At 42.3% G+C, this 18,000-nt stretch overlaps 1 protein-coding gene across 5 annotated transcripts in view; it reads left to right on the forward strand.

The window, feature by feature from the left end:
• The window catches only part of LOC118234640 (neuropilin and tolloid-like protein 1), a 45,782-nt gene extending 27,917 nt beyond the window's left edge, over positions 1-17,865 (forward strand). Inside the window, exons 5-11 of one of the 5 annotated variants that reach the window (XM_035431324.1) lie at positions 1,670-1,711; positions 1,824-1,951; positions 7,961-8,189; positions 12,357-12,470; positions 12,749-13,352; positions 14,293-14,367; positions 17,546-17,865. In XM_035431324.1, the coding sequence (XP_035287215.1) occupies positions 1,670-1,711; positions 1,824-1,951; positions 7,961-8,189; positions 12,357-12,470; positions 12,749-13,352; positions 14,293-14,353 (1,178 nt within the window). In that variant the 3' untranslated portion in view covers positions 14,354-14,367; positions 17,546-17,865. Of the gene's footprint in view, positions 1-1,669; positions 1,712-1,823; positions 1,952-7,960; positions 8,190-12,356; positions 12,471-12,748; positions 13,353-14,292 lie in introns of all 5 variants that reach the window. The other 4 variants (XM_035431325.1, XM_035431322.1, XM_035431323.1 and 1 more) reach the window with 4 other exon arrangements.
• The last annotated feature ends 135 nt before the right edge of the window (positions 17,866-18,000 follow it).

An 18,000-nucleotide genomic window follows, 5' to 3' on the forward strand; every position in this document is an offset into this window, starting at 1 on the left:
GGTAAGCAGATTTTACACACAGACCTTAATCTGTCTCTCTCTCGCTCTCTCTCTCTCTCTCTCTCTCTCACTGTTCTGTGGCTCACTCCTTTGTGTGTTAACCTAGAGCCCCACACCTCCACAGCCACAGAGCACACTGAATTTGAGAAGATTCAGGAAGTTCCAAAGGGAGACACAGGAAGCAGGAAGTGCAGCACAGTCATCAGTCCCAATTTCTCATAACCTTCAACCTACGTTCTCTGCTCTTCTTGTGGCCCTGTTTCTCTGAATTTAGAAAAGTTAAGGGTAATGTGTATGGGTGGTGGTGGGATCTTAAACAGCCTACAGAGCTTTTCTACTTGAGGAGAGGAAAATAATCATTCAGGGAGATTTTGTCACTGTTTTGGTTCAGTTTTTGTTATGTGTTTATTGTAATAAACTGTTGAATGTTGTACTGTTCCCATCATATTTCAGGCATCGGGCAGATTGTCAAATGTCTGTGATAGGAAAGTGTAATACGGCATGAGTCAGAGGCCCGTTGCGCAGGCAAAATGATGGAGAAATGGTGCTTTGTGTCTCGATCATGGAATTATGGTCCAGGATTAGATTTGCTCTCATCCCTGGAGAGTCCTGTGTGCAATGCCTTTCATTACCCTTAGCTCGATTGGGCCAGGTTGCTAATTAGCCGCTCACGCAACAGCCAAACCCAAGTATCCGGCTGTACACATCGAAAAAAAATATCAATCAGCATTTCTTGACGGAGAGGCACGGAAACACTCTGTGTTTAAAAATGTCAATGTGAGTAAATGATGAGCCTTCTGAGGGGCGGGTCTGGTCGAAGCACTTGAGAACTGCTGCGGAGTGGCCTGTGGCCTGGATCAAATCTGGCCCTGATGAGCAGCCCATTAAGGTGTCCAGCAGTGCAATGCATAACTTCCTGGGCGGGAAGGTTTTGGTTGTCAGGGTGATGCCATTCTCATTGCTCGCTATCAGCTACTCAGGTTGATTGATTTTGGACCTGCGATTCGCTGATTTACGTGCAACATGGGAGTCTACGGAGCATGGGAACAGCTGCACGTGCTCGGGTGCTGAGACACCGTCACTGCTGGGACTGGGTGTTCCAAATTACAGGGGGGGAAATGGAGGGGGGGAAGTAAATGATGAGCTGATTAAGACATTAATTAAGTGCAAATGGTGGAACAAAAGCTATCACCAGGCATTAGATTACTATGAACTAAATGGAGTGATTCTCTACATGTTATAGCGACAATGAGACAATAGTACTTTCAATGCAGTCTGTAAAACTCAGATCGGACAGAACACCATTAAATAGCCACCCAATATCATTTTCATTGTAGCTTAATTTTTAATACAGGTCAACACATTTCCAAAAATTGGTGCCCTTCATAGCATTTGATGGTACAATTTTGAGAAACAATTATCTTCACGGGTAATCTGTCCATTCCAGACCATCTCATTTCGAAGTGTTTATTCCAACCTGTGAGTAATGGCGTGTGTGCTGCTAAGGTATTTGTGGTTTAAGGCTGAAGCATTAGTTGTGGATGTTACTTTGCAGGTTGATGCATCTGAAGGAGGCCTTAATTGGATGCACGGGCTAATGAGTGGTGTTTCGCGCCGAAGGCGGCCATTTCTCTGTGTGAAACTGTGCTTCGTTTGCTCTCTCTTACAGATCCAGACTTTAAGGATCTGGGGAACCCCAAGCCTCTGCCCTGTGAGTACACTTCATTCCCCGCTGTGAGCTTTTCCAGAAAAGTCCACCCACCAACCCCCCAGTGCCTGAGAGATTTTCTGACCTGTGGTTCCTTTGCTTTTCCGCCGAGCAGTTTGCGAGTTTGAGTTGGATGGACCCCAGGGCATCGTTGAGTCGGTGCAGATCAGCAAGGAGGGCAAAGCCTTACTGACGGAGGCGGTGGACTGCAAATGGGTCATCAGAGCCCCGCCCGGCTCCAAGGTTAGTAACCTGAAGGGGATATCCGATCCTTGATCGGTGAATTATAGATGATATCCGAGCTCCGCCCAGCTCAAAGATTCCCTACTGTACCTACAGGTAATATCCAAACTCCACCCAGCTCTATACCTAAGGATTTCCTGGGGCTTTAACATTGCAGTGGTGGGGCTGAGCTTCTGCAGTGAAATGTAGTTTCACATATTCTTTCCCAGTCAGTCAGGTGTGTTTTTGCTTTGTTCATTATGTGCGTCTATTGACGCAGGTATAGCTGGAAGCTGCGTCAATAAGCATTTGTTTACAAAATGAGAAAATGAAACGCAGCACAGGCAACTGTTTTTCACACGGTGCCATAAATGGAACACAGAAAGCGGATTTCTTTCTCCAAATCAACAGACTGACAGAACACAATTCCATTTGTGCTCTTTAAACAAAATAATCCAGGGGACGGCTGTGTGGCTGATGGAACAGTCTCCCCATGTTCCCTAACATCAATATGGGGGGAGTATTCGATTAGGGAGAATTCATTTTCTGCAAGATGTCACAGTGTGTCCCACGTAGCTCCACTGGATTTTGAGGGAAGGGAATGATGGTGGTACTGCCGGCACTACACAACAAAATCTATTTAAATTGTGTTTTTGCCCATTATATGGTACAGATGCTTGAATAGCAATGAGGTTTTTCCCCAGTCAGCTTCTTTCATTGCCACACCATTGCATTGGCCATGACATTTTTTAAACATTTTTTAAAATTTCTTTAACATGGAAAACATACAAAATGTGTTTTTTGTTGTTGTTTTTTTTACTTGCACAATGTTTTCCTGTTTAACTCTCCAAAATCACAATGTGTGAGACACAAACAGAAGTCATGCTGGTTTTAAATATCTTAGCGAGATAGCAGAGGCAGAGAGTTGCATAGCCTGTGCCATTGCGGTTCTTTGTTTTCCTTTATGTTGTTGTTTTTCCATGAATTCCGGTCGCATTACCATTCAGCCGCGCAAATCTTCCCCCGGGCAGGCCTGGGTCTCAAAGAACATTGTCACCTGGTTATGTATGTGTGATTTACCGGCGAAGAAGGACTTTAAACCCCTTTCGCCTCGGGCTGTTGGAACGCGGAGCAGCTGCACATGCCCCACGCGCCGCGGTCGTCGGCGTTCCTCGTTGGGCTGTTTGTCCTCTTAAGCGTCGGGACGTGTTGGGCCGTGAAAATAACAACATCTTTGCTTTGTTCTGGCGAGCCGGCGTTATCCTCTCGGTGTTGTCTTTTCCCCCGTATGCTTCCATTTGCTTTCTCGTGCCTCTGAAACAAACAACCAAACAAACAAGCGAGCTAGCACTGGTGATACCCTGCTGAGTAAAGGTGTGAAGCAGAAAGCCGATATTCAGTTGGAGAAGGTACTATATCCTGCTCTTGCCTGTCTTGACAAGGTGACATCGTACTGGCGTGGTAAGAACAGTTAGGCTTTTTAAACTAGGACAGGGCCCGCTGCGATATTCAGGATCGTTTTAGCTTTGCTCTTCTGTTGAGCGAAGTGTGGCCTCCCTGGGTGTGCATTTACTCCCTTTGCCATTTAAATCCCTTTCCCCCTGAGGGTCCTGCAGCACTACTGTGTACGGATCAAGTCAGCCCTGAATAACAGATCGCCTAAGTCCTTAGCAGTGCTTAACCAAAGATTTGTTGTTTTATTGTCCTATTCCCCTGTACCTTGTAAACATTATGAGCGGCTGATTTCATACTTGATTTAGCTTGTGCGTTTCCCTGTCTTTGTTTGCTGTTTTTGCCTACTGCGCGAGTTTCCTTCGACCCTCAGTGTTCTTCTTCTAAAGCAGCAGTGTTCCTGTTGTTGACCAGGTGCCCTGCACATGGTGCCAACAGGTAGGGATGAGTCACAGGTTGGGGATGATTCAGTGCCTGTCAAACCTGTCCGTAAGAGAAAGAGAAAGTCAGATAACTTCCTGCTTCCTGCCTTCCCAGAGGCATCGCCTTCAATGTGACACATCCTGATAGTGTGCTGGAAACACCTGCCGAAAAAAAGTTATTTCAAAAGCTTTGAAAACTTTAAACTAAACTTTGAAATGAAGAAAAACATTTTTATTATATGCTATCACATGCTTGCACAGAAGTTACATTATGATTGACAGCAAACACAGTCACACAGACACACACACATACACACACACAAACACGCACACACTCATATGCACACACAGATGGTCACACTCGAGGATTAGCTCAGCTCCAGCTGGTTTCAATTTCTTATTTTATAAATGCAAGTCTTTTTTTCCAACATATAGTAGGAAGTTTAGTTCACTAAACTTTAGTTCAAATTAACAAAACACAAGCATTTATTTGTAATTACAAATAGTCTAAATCAGTGGTGTCAAACTCGTGCCATGGAGGGCCGTGTGTATGCAGGTTTTCATTCCAGCCTCAGATCTTGATTATATAATTAGTTAAATTATTTGCTGAATTAGGGATGCAGGTTTGTGCACAATGGTGACCCGACGTCTATGGTGACCCGCATTGTCTAAATAAAAATTTTCTTATATTCTGTGCTTCAATGCAGTTAAACGCATATGGCTGAATGAGTAATTGGACTCAATTAAGGCAGCATTAATTGGTTGGAATGAAAACCTGCATACACACGGCCCTCCATGGCACGAGTTTGACACCACTGGTCTAAATATTCCGATTAGAATATCTTACAGACAAGGGATAAGATTTTTTTTTATGGTTCTTGTTTACTTGTTTCCTCCTGTGCCTCTGGTATATTGTATACATTTACTATGTCATGGGTACAATAAGGATTGTAATCACACAAAAAAAGGAACAAGATGGGGATGGTTCCATTTTATGCCTACTGGGAACAGGTTCGAACAATTCACCCCCATCCTCAGATCAATCCGAGGGACCAAAAGGGGAAATCCCTGTTATCCGCTTCCTGCTTTATGCCGAGGCAACTTCCTCTGGGAATGTGTTTGAAATTCCAATAAATAAAAAAATAAATAAATAAAGGCAGTACTGTAGCTGTAAAGCTCCAATTCCTACGCGTTCACGAGGGACAGAAGAAAGCTTTGATTCGAGTGGCCAGAGGGCAGGCTTGGAGGATAGACAGCAGGACTGGCCTGTGTGATTAGCAGGTGCCCCTGATTGGGAGGAATGTTGAGTCCAGAGGAATAAACCTACCCCCCCTCCCCCCCCCCCATATCTCATTCTCATTCTGCTCTTCTGGTCAGGGGAGGAACAGGCTTTACATTATTGATTCACCCTGCAGGTTCCTGGCTGGAGCCTCTTGCATGTGTGCAGCTGCAGTTTGTGCAGGCTGTTTATTCATACAGTTGGATATGTATGAATAAAGCGTGTCTGAAGCAGTGCATATTAGGCGCCATTGTCAAGAGTAAAACATGTGAGCACCCATAACCACTACCCCATACACAGCAAAATATTTTTTGTAAAATTAAGTAGAGAGAATACTTTTTACACTGATATACTGTAATATATTTGGTTCCTATTGAGCTCATGTAACCTCCATTAGGGTTGAATTTTGCTGTGTCCTTCTCCAATAAACCACACTAACCCTGATCCCTGACAGTTCTGATGCGAGGCCACAGCGACAGCGTGTCTGCGGGCCGCCCCTCCCTCCCCATATGATCAGCTTCTTAACAGCATTCTAAAAAAAAATATTAAAAAAAGGCATCCAAGGTCTCAATTATTAATAAATAGCACAAACAGGGGCACGTAATTGTGCAAATGGGTACAAAAGGACTATGAAAGGCCAGCAGAATTGACAACAGAAAAGTAGCATATTTTGCACCTGTCTTTCTCTCCCCCCTCGTCCTCTAAGCCACTCTTTTCTGGGCTGAATGAGTGACAGCCTCTGCGCCACAGCCAATCGCTTTTCCGGAGGCGAGCCGAAACTCTCCCCTAAACTGTTCTTATCAGCTCATTTCAGCATTCGGTTAGATAGGCGTTGAACAGAGCTATCACTTTCGAAGGTCCAATTGCAAAACTGTGGAGCCAAATAAATTAAAACTTTAACACGGCACAGATCATTTTGGAGCGTGAGTGGGCTTGCGTGTCCATTTTTTCTGAAAATGTAAATATTAAATGAGCTAAGCTGTTCTTGTTCAGTGGCATTCATGCTATGTTGTTCTACTCTATGCTATGTCATGCTATGCTACAGGCCTACTATGCCATGTTACACTACGCTATGCTACACCACGTTAAACTATGCTAAACTTTACTATGCTACAGTAGTTGCTTTAGCTAGTGTATTTAGGCAAAGTGCAGCTCTGTGAAGCAGATGGGCCATTTCTGTGGATATAGAGTGGCGGGGGCCCGGCTGCCTCAGTGCTGGGGAGGCATTCGTGCTGTATGTGGCTTTTACCGGGCGACGCTGCCCCTTGCTAATGAGGAGGGAAGCTTCTCTTTCCCGCCATATTGCCAGGTCCGGTGCCATCCCTGCGATTGACTGAGATAAGTAGGCATGGACAGCAGGGAGGAGCATTGTCTGTTGCCCTCTGGTTACTTCTGTGTAAAGGGAAATGCCCCCTGCATTGAGCGGGTGAAACACCTGCTGTTTTTGATTGCTCTGCCTCTTTTAACTGTTAAGATCTTTCTCTGTTTAAAGCGCAGTTTGCTTCCAGGCCTGACACATCTGTAGTAATGGAGGCTGAACAGAACCCTCCAGTTTTTCATCATGAAACTAGGCTTCTGTAGTGCAAACAACAGGGCCATTTGTTTCAAGCATAACTTAAAAATAATTTTTGTCTGTTAGCATTTATTCTATTGATATAAATGCAGTTTGCTTATTGCGTCTTTGAAGGGTGGTGTGTGTAGTAGTTAACTGGATGAAAAATATATGAGCAGATAATATATATTTTGGATAATCTATAATGTTACCAAGAAGGTAATGGGTTGATAGTGATAGTGCATATAGCTGAAGCAATATCTTATGTTAATGCAGTGGAACACACCAGTCTGCCAGTATCGTTGTGGGGCGAGGAGGGGGGAGTCAGTTCGCGTTCTCAACGTCATTGTATTTGTAGGCCCATCTAATCCCTGCAACATCTTCAGTCGATTTTTGGAGAGCGCGGGCAAGTGGAGACAGGCACTCCACCGTAGCTGGCAGCCGCGCTGAGCTCCTTCTCATGTTCCGGTTGCGCCCACCGAGCTGCGCAGCGTTAGCATCCTGCAGTATGGCCGGCTGTGAGAGCCCGTTCGCTCAGAGGAGTAATACCAAGACAGCTCTCCACGTAACTGAAACGTCTCACTCACCGGGGTGATGCTGCAGCCAATCACAGGGCTTCCTGCAGGCCTACTGGCCATAGGTGGCACCTGTACGCTCAAGATTCAGTAGACTGCAGACAATCTGCACATTACATTACAGCATTGAGCAAATGCACTTATCCAAAGCAACTTTGAGACTTTACATTCTTTACATGCAATCAATTTATACAGCTGGATATTTTTTAATGGAGCAATTCAGGTTGAGTACCTTGCTCAGATATAGGCAATCATGGTAACCTATTGAACCTATGGTTACAGTTATCTGTTGGATCAATTTCTGCTTGTCACATTAACTTTTAGTTGGGTGAAACGGGAAAAAGAAGCACTGTACCTTTGTTTTGTCACTAATTATTTATACCGCATTATTATTTAATTAATTATTTATATTTGAACCGCAAAATGCCCTATGCATCCCTTTGCATCCCTTACCCCTTTAAATGCTGGAAAGATTCTGAAGAAAATTCTGCTTCCCAGGAATTTTCAACAAAACATGTTACTAAACAAAATGTACAATCCAGTGAGAGAAGACTTTTGTTTCGGTGATTCTGGTTGAATTTTGAACCTAGTGCTTTTGTTTTCTTGTGAACAGCAGTCGGTGATTGACAACCCTGGCCATTTCTGACTCCCTGATAGCACTGTATACATTCAGCCGCTACTGATTCAGCTCAAGCAAGTTTCATAGCATGTTTTCTGTTTTATTGTATTTATCTATTTGCCTCTTTACAGATTTACTTGCGCTTTTTGGAGTATGAGATGCACAACTCCAACGAGTGCAAGCGGAACTTTGTGGCGGTGTACGACGGGAGCAGCTCGGTGGAGGACCTGAAGAATAAGTTCTGCAGCACGGTGGCCAATGACGTGATGCTGGTCTCCGCGCTGGGCGTGGTCCGCATGTGGGCCGACGAGGGCAGCCGGAAGAGCAAGTTCCGCATTCTGTTCACGACTTTTCAAGAGCGTAAGCGAGCCGATAATGTTTCGGGTTTACTCCTCTTTGTTGTGCCACACTGCATTTAAACATCAAGAAATATCAGCAAACCTCTCTTTTCTTACCCTTTTTAAAACCCTTTTCATATATATTTTAACTTGCCAAATTTTTTGTTGTCTGGGGTTGGGCTGCAACAGTTAACACATTCATTGGAGGGAGTAATCAACTCATGCTTTTGTCAAAAGATAAAGATTTTTTATCACTTGTGAACGCAGAATGTGTTCACCATCGAGCAATATAAGACATCTCCAAAAAAAAAACCATTATAAACATTCAGTCTCGCGATTGGTTTCCCTCACAAGAAGGCATTTTTCTTTTTATTGCAAGTCAAATTTGCGGACAAATGATTGAGTTCAGGTGGAAATTACTTCTGTATGTTTAATCATTTATTTTATTTTTATAAGCAGCATTGTCTATATCCTCAGCTGAACCCCATAGTGTGGATTTTTGGCTGTTGCGGAAACATAATCTGGTGATGACATTTGACAGACCTTCTGACAGTAGCTGTTGTGCTAACAGGATTTCCATAATAAACGTATTGATCTGGAAAGGCTTGTGTTTCTGAAGAACAGGTCGGTCAGTCACTGTCTAATAAGGTGAGCATCAGGCACTCGAGTCTGCGACACAGACAGCGGTGAATTCAATAAAATAGAAATAGGACAGAAACAGGTGGAATCGCTGAAAATGTCATGGGCCTCATAAAATCTTTTCATCTATTTTTTTTCTCTTTTTTTGTAATTGAAAGCCCATATCTCCTGATCTGCTGTTATCAATTTGTTCCAGGAAACATACAACATTAATGGACTGCCTGGATATATAATATGTTATATATTGGCAATATCATTCTTTAACATGATACATTAGAATGTAAGAATGACTCGGAACAAAAATATGACGTGAGCAGATTGTGAATGTAACTGTCACAGATGTTATAAGTGATGCATGCTGTTCATAGTGGTGAATCATATTTAGGCCGTCTAAGTAAGTGTGACTTATGTTGTGGGTTTACACTAGTCTCTTAGGGTTTCCTGACAAATACAAATCCAAGGTTCCTCCTTTTGATTTTCCTATTGTGAGCGTAGCTGCACATAACAGTAGTGGAAACTTTAAAATGTTAATATTAATACACTAAGGAGTAGCAGTAGCAGTTGTGGCAGTAGTTTTCTTTTTTTGATATAGTATCAGTATATTCTGTTGCTATAAGGGTATGTTCCCTACTTTATTGAACCTGAAAATTTGGTTCAAGACCAGTTTTGATGGGTGAGTCTTCATCCCTCTTTAAAATGTATACCTTTGCTGTGGAAGTGGTGTTTAGGACAAACCATACTTACATTGTAATAAATCAGAAGTACCTGGACATGCATGGATGCTTAGAGGATCCTCACTTCCAGGTAATTTACATACCAATCAACAGCTGGATGTGATTGCAGAAGGAGCTCACCGGAGCCATTGGCAGGCCAATTAAGTGCAGGTGTGCGGCTGAAAAGGAATGCAGCGAGGAGCTTCCTGTTTGCTGTTTAATGAATAAACAGTGTGCGTGTAGAAATGTGCGTTTCTGCAGCTGTTTTATCAGCCAGCAGCCCCACCTCCCCACCTCCCCTCCCCACCCCGCCTCTGTCCCTCCCTGCCCAGTCATCCATTGAGGAGTCAGGGTGTCGGAGCGTGTGTGTACAGGGCTGAGTAGGATGTGCTGCGGCGTTTGGTGTGCGGTGCGGTGCGGTGCGGCGCGGCCGCGGAGCTCCGCACTCCGTCGTTAGCGTGCGCTGCAGGGATCAAACAGCCCTTCCCTCTCAGGCTGTCTGGGGCTGCCCCCGCCCCCCCGCCCCCCGTCCCTGCCCCCCCCCCCCCCCCGAACCTCAGCCATGCCTAATTCCATTTATACAGATGGAGATAAAAAAGGAAGTAGAGGGTCTGCTTCCTGTAGAGCCGTCGCAGCGCGGGGCACGCCACATTCATTCACATTTCTCTCAAGACTGGGTTTAAGTGCCTCACCGGGCAGGCGGGGGGTTAGAGGTGATGAATGACTGAGTCTCTGTCCAGTAGAGCAAATAATTAAAGAGAGGGAAAAAAAGAATGAGTGAGCAAGTGAGTTAGTGAGTGAGTGAACGAATTAAGAAAGGAAACAGGCAAAGCGGGATGGATGGGGGGGGAGTTCAGGTGAATGCAGTGAGTGGGTTTTTTTTGAAAGGGGCGGGGGGGGGGGGGGGGGAGGGGGTGAGGATGAGGAAAGTGTGCATCATTGATGGTGAGCCGGTCCTGAATGGCTCCAGACAGGAGGGTCGGGGTTGCAGGGGGTGGGTGGGGGTGGGGGGTGGGGGGTGGGGGGGGGGGGTGGTGTTGCTCGGCTACATGCCTTGGCTCTCACCTCGCAGCCAATCCGCTCAATGAGCATGGGGGTATGCCGTTGCCCGGGAAACGCCTCCTCACGAATTCCCCTCACAAGCTCTCTCTCTTGGGTCTGAAGAGGAGGCACCCCATACAGATTCCATACTGAAAAGCCATTTGCATCTGCGTGTTCGCTCCTTCAACATGGAAGAAAACGGTGCTTTTTCGCCTTGTCTCTCTGTACGTATTACCCAGCTTTACCTATTAAACTGTTTTTTTTTACTACCACCTTCTAAAAGGGATTCTGCAGTAAAGCCAACATTTCATTGGCAGTGTTTGAATTGCATATGGTCAAAACGACACAGATCTGTAGAAGTCCATGCCCACAGCCAAGTATGGTGGTATCAAATGCTGATGTAACATCTAAACTTACTTTTACTCTGTCTCTCATTGTATGCCTGTTTGGCACTCATGCTTGCTGTAAAGTATGTTTTATTTATATGTTTTCTTTTTTAAACTGTAGTTCAACCATATGTTCTTCCATTAATGCATGCAACCCTTCCTCTTCAAGTCCAGTTCTCCAGACCCTGTTGCTTATCTACTGAATTTAAAACACTATATTAAGGTTTTGACAATGTGAAGGTCTGAAGTCCTATATTGTGTGCTGAGATGCGGGGACTTTTTTATGGAAACATGATATTAGTGTTCAGATAACTGGGGGTGGTGCCCCACCCAACACACAGAAATGACATTAAAATGTAAGATCTTTGCCACATCGGCCTTAATCCAACTAGTCAATTACTATTTAATTGATACACCAAGGGAACACGGTCTGGTGTGAGCAACAGGGCAATTAAATGATGATACTGCCATGAATTATTTTCACTCAAGCTTAGTCATCAGTGTCCGCTGAGATTTTGCCAGCATTGATTTGTGGACGGTGATGTGGCTCCACCATGTGGCCAGCAGAAGAACTGGCCTTGTGATTTCATAGAGTCATTGGTTCTATTGGAACTCCAATGTGTCTCCAAGAAAAGATAGATGAGTCATTTTAAATTGCTCATTATTGTTACACTCTGTGAGTCATCATAGATATTTGAAGAAAATCTGTCTCACATATGATTCTCTACACCCTTGATCTTTCTGGTTTAAATCCTGGCTATGTCATTTGTAAAGACCACTGTAATTGAAACTATTGATTATATGCGTCATTTTTAGCTGTAAAGAGACTAGTAAACAGTGATTGCCTGTTCTGTAATTAAAGTAATTAGTAACTGAAAGTGCTTTTTTTAAGTGACCTTCAGTATTTTAATTAGATGCTGCTGTCTCTTCCTGTTGGCTGACTATGATTCAGACGTAAGGGAAGCTTATTAGAGACTCATTTCCTCTTAGCAAATGTGAATGGAATATGCATGACTTGTAATGATTGCATTTCTGCATGATTAACAAATACATTGCTATTTACTTACGATTTATGCTTGTTTGTATTTTTAGGAATATAAGAGTTTAAGGAATTAATGGTTGTAGTATGTATGCATTACCATTTTGTATGCATCATTGTTCAGAGTGTTCAGGTGTGGATGTAGTACTGTAATGTGAGGCAGAAAGAGATGTGTAGCACTGGAATATGAGGTGTGTGCATTGTGTAGTACTGCAGTTTGAGGCGTTTAGATGAGTAATACTGGAGTGTGAGCCAGGTGTCTAAGTGTAGAGTACTGTAGTGTGACTTGTGCACGTGTAATACTAGAGTAAGTTTGTGTATAGGGGTGTATGTACAGCTGTTCATAACCTCATATTTCTTTTTTTTCCCAGCACCATGTGAGTCAGACACATTCTTCTGCCACAGTAACATGTGCATTAACCACACCCTGGTGTGTAACGGCATACAGAACTGTGTCTACCCCTGGGACGAGAACCACTGCAAAGGTGAGAGTCTCCGGGGGTAACGGCAGGGGCCTAGACCTACGCGCGACAGCAGTGCCCCGCTGGGATTTGAACCTTAAACCTTCTGGTTGCAATATGAGTTCTCTTACCATTGTGCCAAGGCAGATATCTGAGCTGTTTCACAAAAAAGGAACTGCTGCTTGTTAATGGAAACATGCAGAACCTGACTGACAAAGGGAAAAACTTTGTAAAAAATATAATTAGGGAGCAGTGGGGAAAATAAGAAGTGATGTCACTGCTCTTTGTGTTTTTCCACGCAGAGAAGCGGAAAGCGAACATCCTGGACAACCTGAACAACACCAACCTGGCCATCATCGGGGTGACCTGCGCCATCGTCTTCATCCTCCTCATCGTGTCCGTCGTGGTGCAGATCAAGCAGCCGCGCAAGAAGTACATCGTCCGTCGCGAGGACTTCGACCCCACCATGTTCCACGAGGTGTTCGAGCCGCCGCACTACGAGCTGTGCACCCTGCGCAGCGCCTCTGCAGCGGCCACGCCCGGCCCGCCAGGCCCGCCCACGCCCGCCGACCTGGCCGACCTGGCCGAGGACCTGGAGAACTACCACCGGCTGCGCTGGTCCTCGTCCAAGTGCGTCCACGACCACCACTGCGGCTCCCAGAGCTCCAGCCTGAGGGGCAGCCGGGCCAACCTGAGCGCCCGCGGCGACCCCGCGCTCCCGGCCGACGTGCAGGGCCAGCCAATCAGGGTGCTGGGCCCGCCCACCGGCCGGAGGAACATCCTCGTGATGAAGCACAGCTACTCGCAAGACGACGCCGACGGGTCGGACGGGGGTGGGGACGATGACCTGGAGGGCGTGCCCACCACAAGCCACAGGCTGACCCGCCACGACAGGGACGGCCAGCGGTCAGTATCCATTGATTTTTGACAAGGCCCTTCATTGCATGGGGCCTGGGTAGGGGGTCTTAGTTATCATTTATTTTATTTTTGCCTGAAAATATTCATATAATTTCTTTCTTGTTCTTTGTTCTTTTGTTCACCAGTACCGTTTTGTTTGCTTTTTTCCTTCAAGTTATTTTTCCCTTCCGCCTCTGACACACCTGCGATTCATTTTTCTGCCGGAAGGTTCAGGGGAGGGAGGTGTCGATTGACATTGCTTCCAGCCAATGGCATTACCGTGCTGTCCGGATTGTCGTAATTCTTAAGTCTTTGGCAAAATTTCCAGTTCTGTCTTTTCAAATAGCATATGGTTTTATCAGATGCAGACACAACAATGCTCCTTTCACCTGAATGGCTTAACATTTATTCTCTTTTACTAAAGTAGTTTTTAAAATGAAAGCTCTTGCACACTTACATATAGGAGAATGAGAATATATTAACAAATATTTAATTATACTGCACATTTGAATATTTAAATATTAAAGAATTAACGAATATGTCATTATATTATTAATCATAAGAATGATCAACAATACAGTGAGAACATTTAATAAAAGTGCTACTAAAAATAGATTACTTTTATCATTTTACACTTCGATTTACTGTTGGATACTAAAAGCAATGCACATTTAGAGTTGCCCTTCTGTACATGGTAATATCTAAAGTGCACACAACATCTGAACTCTGCTTACCCCCTATTGCTTATTATGCAGTGATGTGTTGTATTATAGGTTTGATTTTACTCTTTTCTTCGTTTGAATTTAAAAAAAATTTTCTTCATGTATATCAAATCAATTTCAGCTTGAGCACTGATGGTTAAGTATACTGTATGCATGGCAGCTCACGTGTACAAATGTGAATGCTCCCGCACAGTGTCAAATTAAATGAATTAGCAATAACCTTGCAGGTTCTGTCTCATTGGGTCTCTAAGCAGACTCGAGACTGAATACAACACAACTAGGGTCTAAGAGGCAGTGTCAAGGTAAGACTGACAACGACGGAAATGTTTTGCTGTTTTTTTTGTCCTCTGTGAGCTTGAAAGTAAATGATCAACCATTTATTACCGATTTTGTTTTGTACTGTAATGCGTATGTTATGTTGTCTGTTGACAGTTTTGTTCAGTTTTACGTTACTGTGCTTGTGTAGCGTTTACGCTAGTGATTGTGTGTTTTGAGCATGGCAATGAGAAATGTAAATGCACTGAGGGTGTTCCCGTGAGAAACGGAACCCAGGGAAAGTGCCTGGTTTCACATGCTACAGTCGGTCGCTTTTGCTTTCTGCGTTGAACTGATCACTTTGCCTGGGATTCGTTTTCAAATTCCAAAAAGTGTTTTCCAGTAAATGTAAAGTTAATTTCAAAAACTCCTTTTTAATATGCATATTATATCATAAACGTAAGGTTTATGCCTTATTTCAGAAATAATTTCTTGCTTCCATTTCATAAGCGGGTCTTGCATATGAAGTTAGTATTCATGCACTTTTTTGAGCATTTGAACATCCCTCAGAAACCAGTGCTGCATCTGCATGTGATGGCATGGTCATATGGTGTACTTATTATTTTTAGTATGTCTACGTATTATACAATATTGTTATACTGTTGGGCAGTTGATGATTGTATTTAAAGTATGCATGTGTTGGTATGATATTTGTATTCCCTATTTCTTTTCTCTTCTTCTACTCCGTGTTCCCTCTGGTCTGTTCACTTCTCTCCCTACGTTAGGGTAATAATCTCCCACCTTGGAATGCCGAAAGTCAGATAAAGTCACCAGCACACCCCCCCCCATCTTAGGATCTCTGTGAATCTCAACCCCATGCTGTCCTTCCCCACCCGCTCAAACGCAGAGATGCAGATGTGTTCCCTAACACTTCTTTGCCACACAACTCCCCTACTGCACAAATCATTCTTCTGTAGGCAAACCCGGATTATGCGGTAGTAGGCTCTGGTCCAAATTGCTCTCAGCAATAATTCACATTCCTTCTAATGTCATTAGAAGATGTGTAAAGAAACCAATGCATATCTTGGTGCATCTCTTACCAACACATGCACACTTCAATCCACTGACTGACAATACACAATAATTGTTGCTGAATATTAATTAATGTATCACTTCTATAACCAGTTGTTCCTTGTGTATTTATAATTTTCATCTGTGGATTGAATATATGGTTATGAATGAAAATCAAAGAAAACTCCAAGGCACTCTCTTTTTAACAATTAAAATGCCTTTGTTATCGTGGCATGGTCATATTAAGTTTTTTTTATTTTTATTTTTTATTTTTGATTTTGATGTCTATACTTATCCCATCCAAAGAGCACCTCAAACAAACTCAATTTGAGTCCAGGAAACGCTCCTGCCCAAACATTTTTTTATATGGTTATGAATGTTTTGTGGTAATATTAAGTTAAGCATGTATGAATATTATAAATGTAAAATATGAAAATGCAAGGGTAAATATCCATAACCGATATTAGACTACCAGTATTGGCCAATAGCAGTGCCTCTCTGTTTCACATTACTGCACAAAATCAAACTGCGACCAAGCTGCCTCTTTCATGGAATAAGTAGATGGGGATTGATGTCAGTTAATGTGGGAAATACAAATAAAGGGTTAAACAAAATATATAAATATTTTCTTCCAGTGAATGAGATTCCAGGTCAAGAAGAGATTAATCCTATAACATCTGGATTCATCAGGTTTTGTTAAAAGTCTTCTTAAAATATTATCCTAGAATGATAAATTAGCACATGGTGTTGATCTCCTGTTTGTAAAAAATAAAAATTAAAAAAAAATTAAAAATTAATCTGCAAAAGAAATCTATTGCAATTCCAGAATGGAACCTCCACTATCTTTTTATTTAACGTGTCTATTATCTATATTCTCTCATGGTATTTTCTATTTCAAATTTTAAAATATACGTAGTATTATGACATGCAAAATGATATGCTAATTAAAATTTGCATTCAGGATCTTGACAAACTAGTTTAAATACTGATTCAGCCATGTTTTATATTTCAAACACGATCAAGTGTAATCAGTACAAAAGTCAAACGTTCCTCTAAATGGTAAATTCTTTATAAACATGTTCCTACAAATATGTAGATTTTGGCTATTATAAATAATTTCATTCTGCATTGACAATATATTCTCCATATTTATTCATATTTAGTAGTTAATGCATTAATGCAATTATTTAAATTTTAACTTATCGTTCCCTTTTATAACTGTATGTGCAGATTCAGCCAGTATTTCATGAGTTATTGTAATGCAGATCAGAAAGTCACATGTAAACTTTTTTATGAGGGAAAAAGCAGACGTTGCATCTTAACTGCATACCTTTCATAAAATTGATTTTGGTCAAATTATTCTCATTATATTTTCTCACTTTGTTTGGTTACCATTGTTGTGATTTGGATTTGTCTGCTTTAGAATACATTGTTACCCATTGAAGGATATTGTTCCTGAAGAACAAGGATGATCATTGTGTTCTGATGTAAACCAATACAAAAATGGCATACTGTAGGTCTACTGGAACTTAAATACCCAAATTCTCTAAATGTGTTATATTTATTTATTTGTTATTGTATGTTTGTGAAAGTTCATTGGAACATTTGTTTCCTGGTAACCATGTTGATTCAGTGAATAATTTTGTGTTTTTCTTTTGTAGTGTGGAGGTTTATTTTTCAGAAATTTGCACTTGTTTGTCAGTGTATTTTTTTCTTTTGTTCTGCATGAAAATATTTTTACAGAACTGTATTCCATAGCATGGAAGTCTCCAGCAATGGATGCTTTTGTATACCTGGGTGTGCAAAAATGTTTTTCCTCCATTGTTATTTTCTGTTCAAAGAATCCTTACAGATTCATGTAGATTCCGGTTCAAAACCATCTTCCATTTACAGTGTAGTTAATGTGCAATATGGAAAACATACATGTACTAGGAGATATTAGCTGAAACATGCTGTATGGGTATGGAGCACAGTATAATAAAAAGATGAATCCAAGCTACACATGAATACATTTTGATAGGTTAATTTTCTTTTCCTACTTATAATATGTATTTTTGTTTTCTTCTTGTGTCTTGTCAAATAGTCTTCCTTGTTTTGACCATGTTAGCATGTCTTGACAGGTGTTTCTTAATCTCACTTCTTTATTTTATACAGATACAGGCAAATACAGACAAGAAGACTCTTCACAAGAAGTTTGCTTTTGGTGTTCTTCCAAAGACCTTAATGACAGGAAGCGGAAGTAATTTGACGTATAGAGGCCTCTGTGGCTTCTTGAGCTACATTGGACCTAATAGGGATTTTTTTCCTCTCTGCAGGCAGATGCTGCATTCTACTGCCCCTGACCACATGTGGAATTAACTGTACCCCCTCCCCCTCCCCCATGCCATCCATCTTCAAAGACATTTTGCTCTTGGCATCCAATTTATTGTGATCAAGAAAAAAAAAATACAGAGTTTTTCTTTTTTTACTGGCAAGTGTGTTGGGTCTTTTCTTTGTGATGCTCAGTTCTTTAAACTTTGGAAACTGCTCGGCCAGTTTACATTGATGGTCATATTTTTAACCTCTTAACATTAATTTTATTTTTAAAGAATTGTGCAGAAATGTGCTTT

This window comes from Anguilla anguilla, chromosome 8 (genome assembly GCF_013347855.1).
Source record: "Anguilla anguilla isolate fAngAng1 chromosome 8, fAngAng1.pri, whole genome shotgun sequence".
NCBI lineage: Eukaryota > Metazoa > Chordata > Actinopteri > Anguilliformes > Anguillidae > Anguilla > Anguilla anguilla.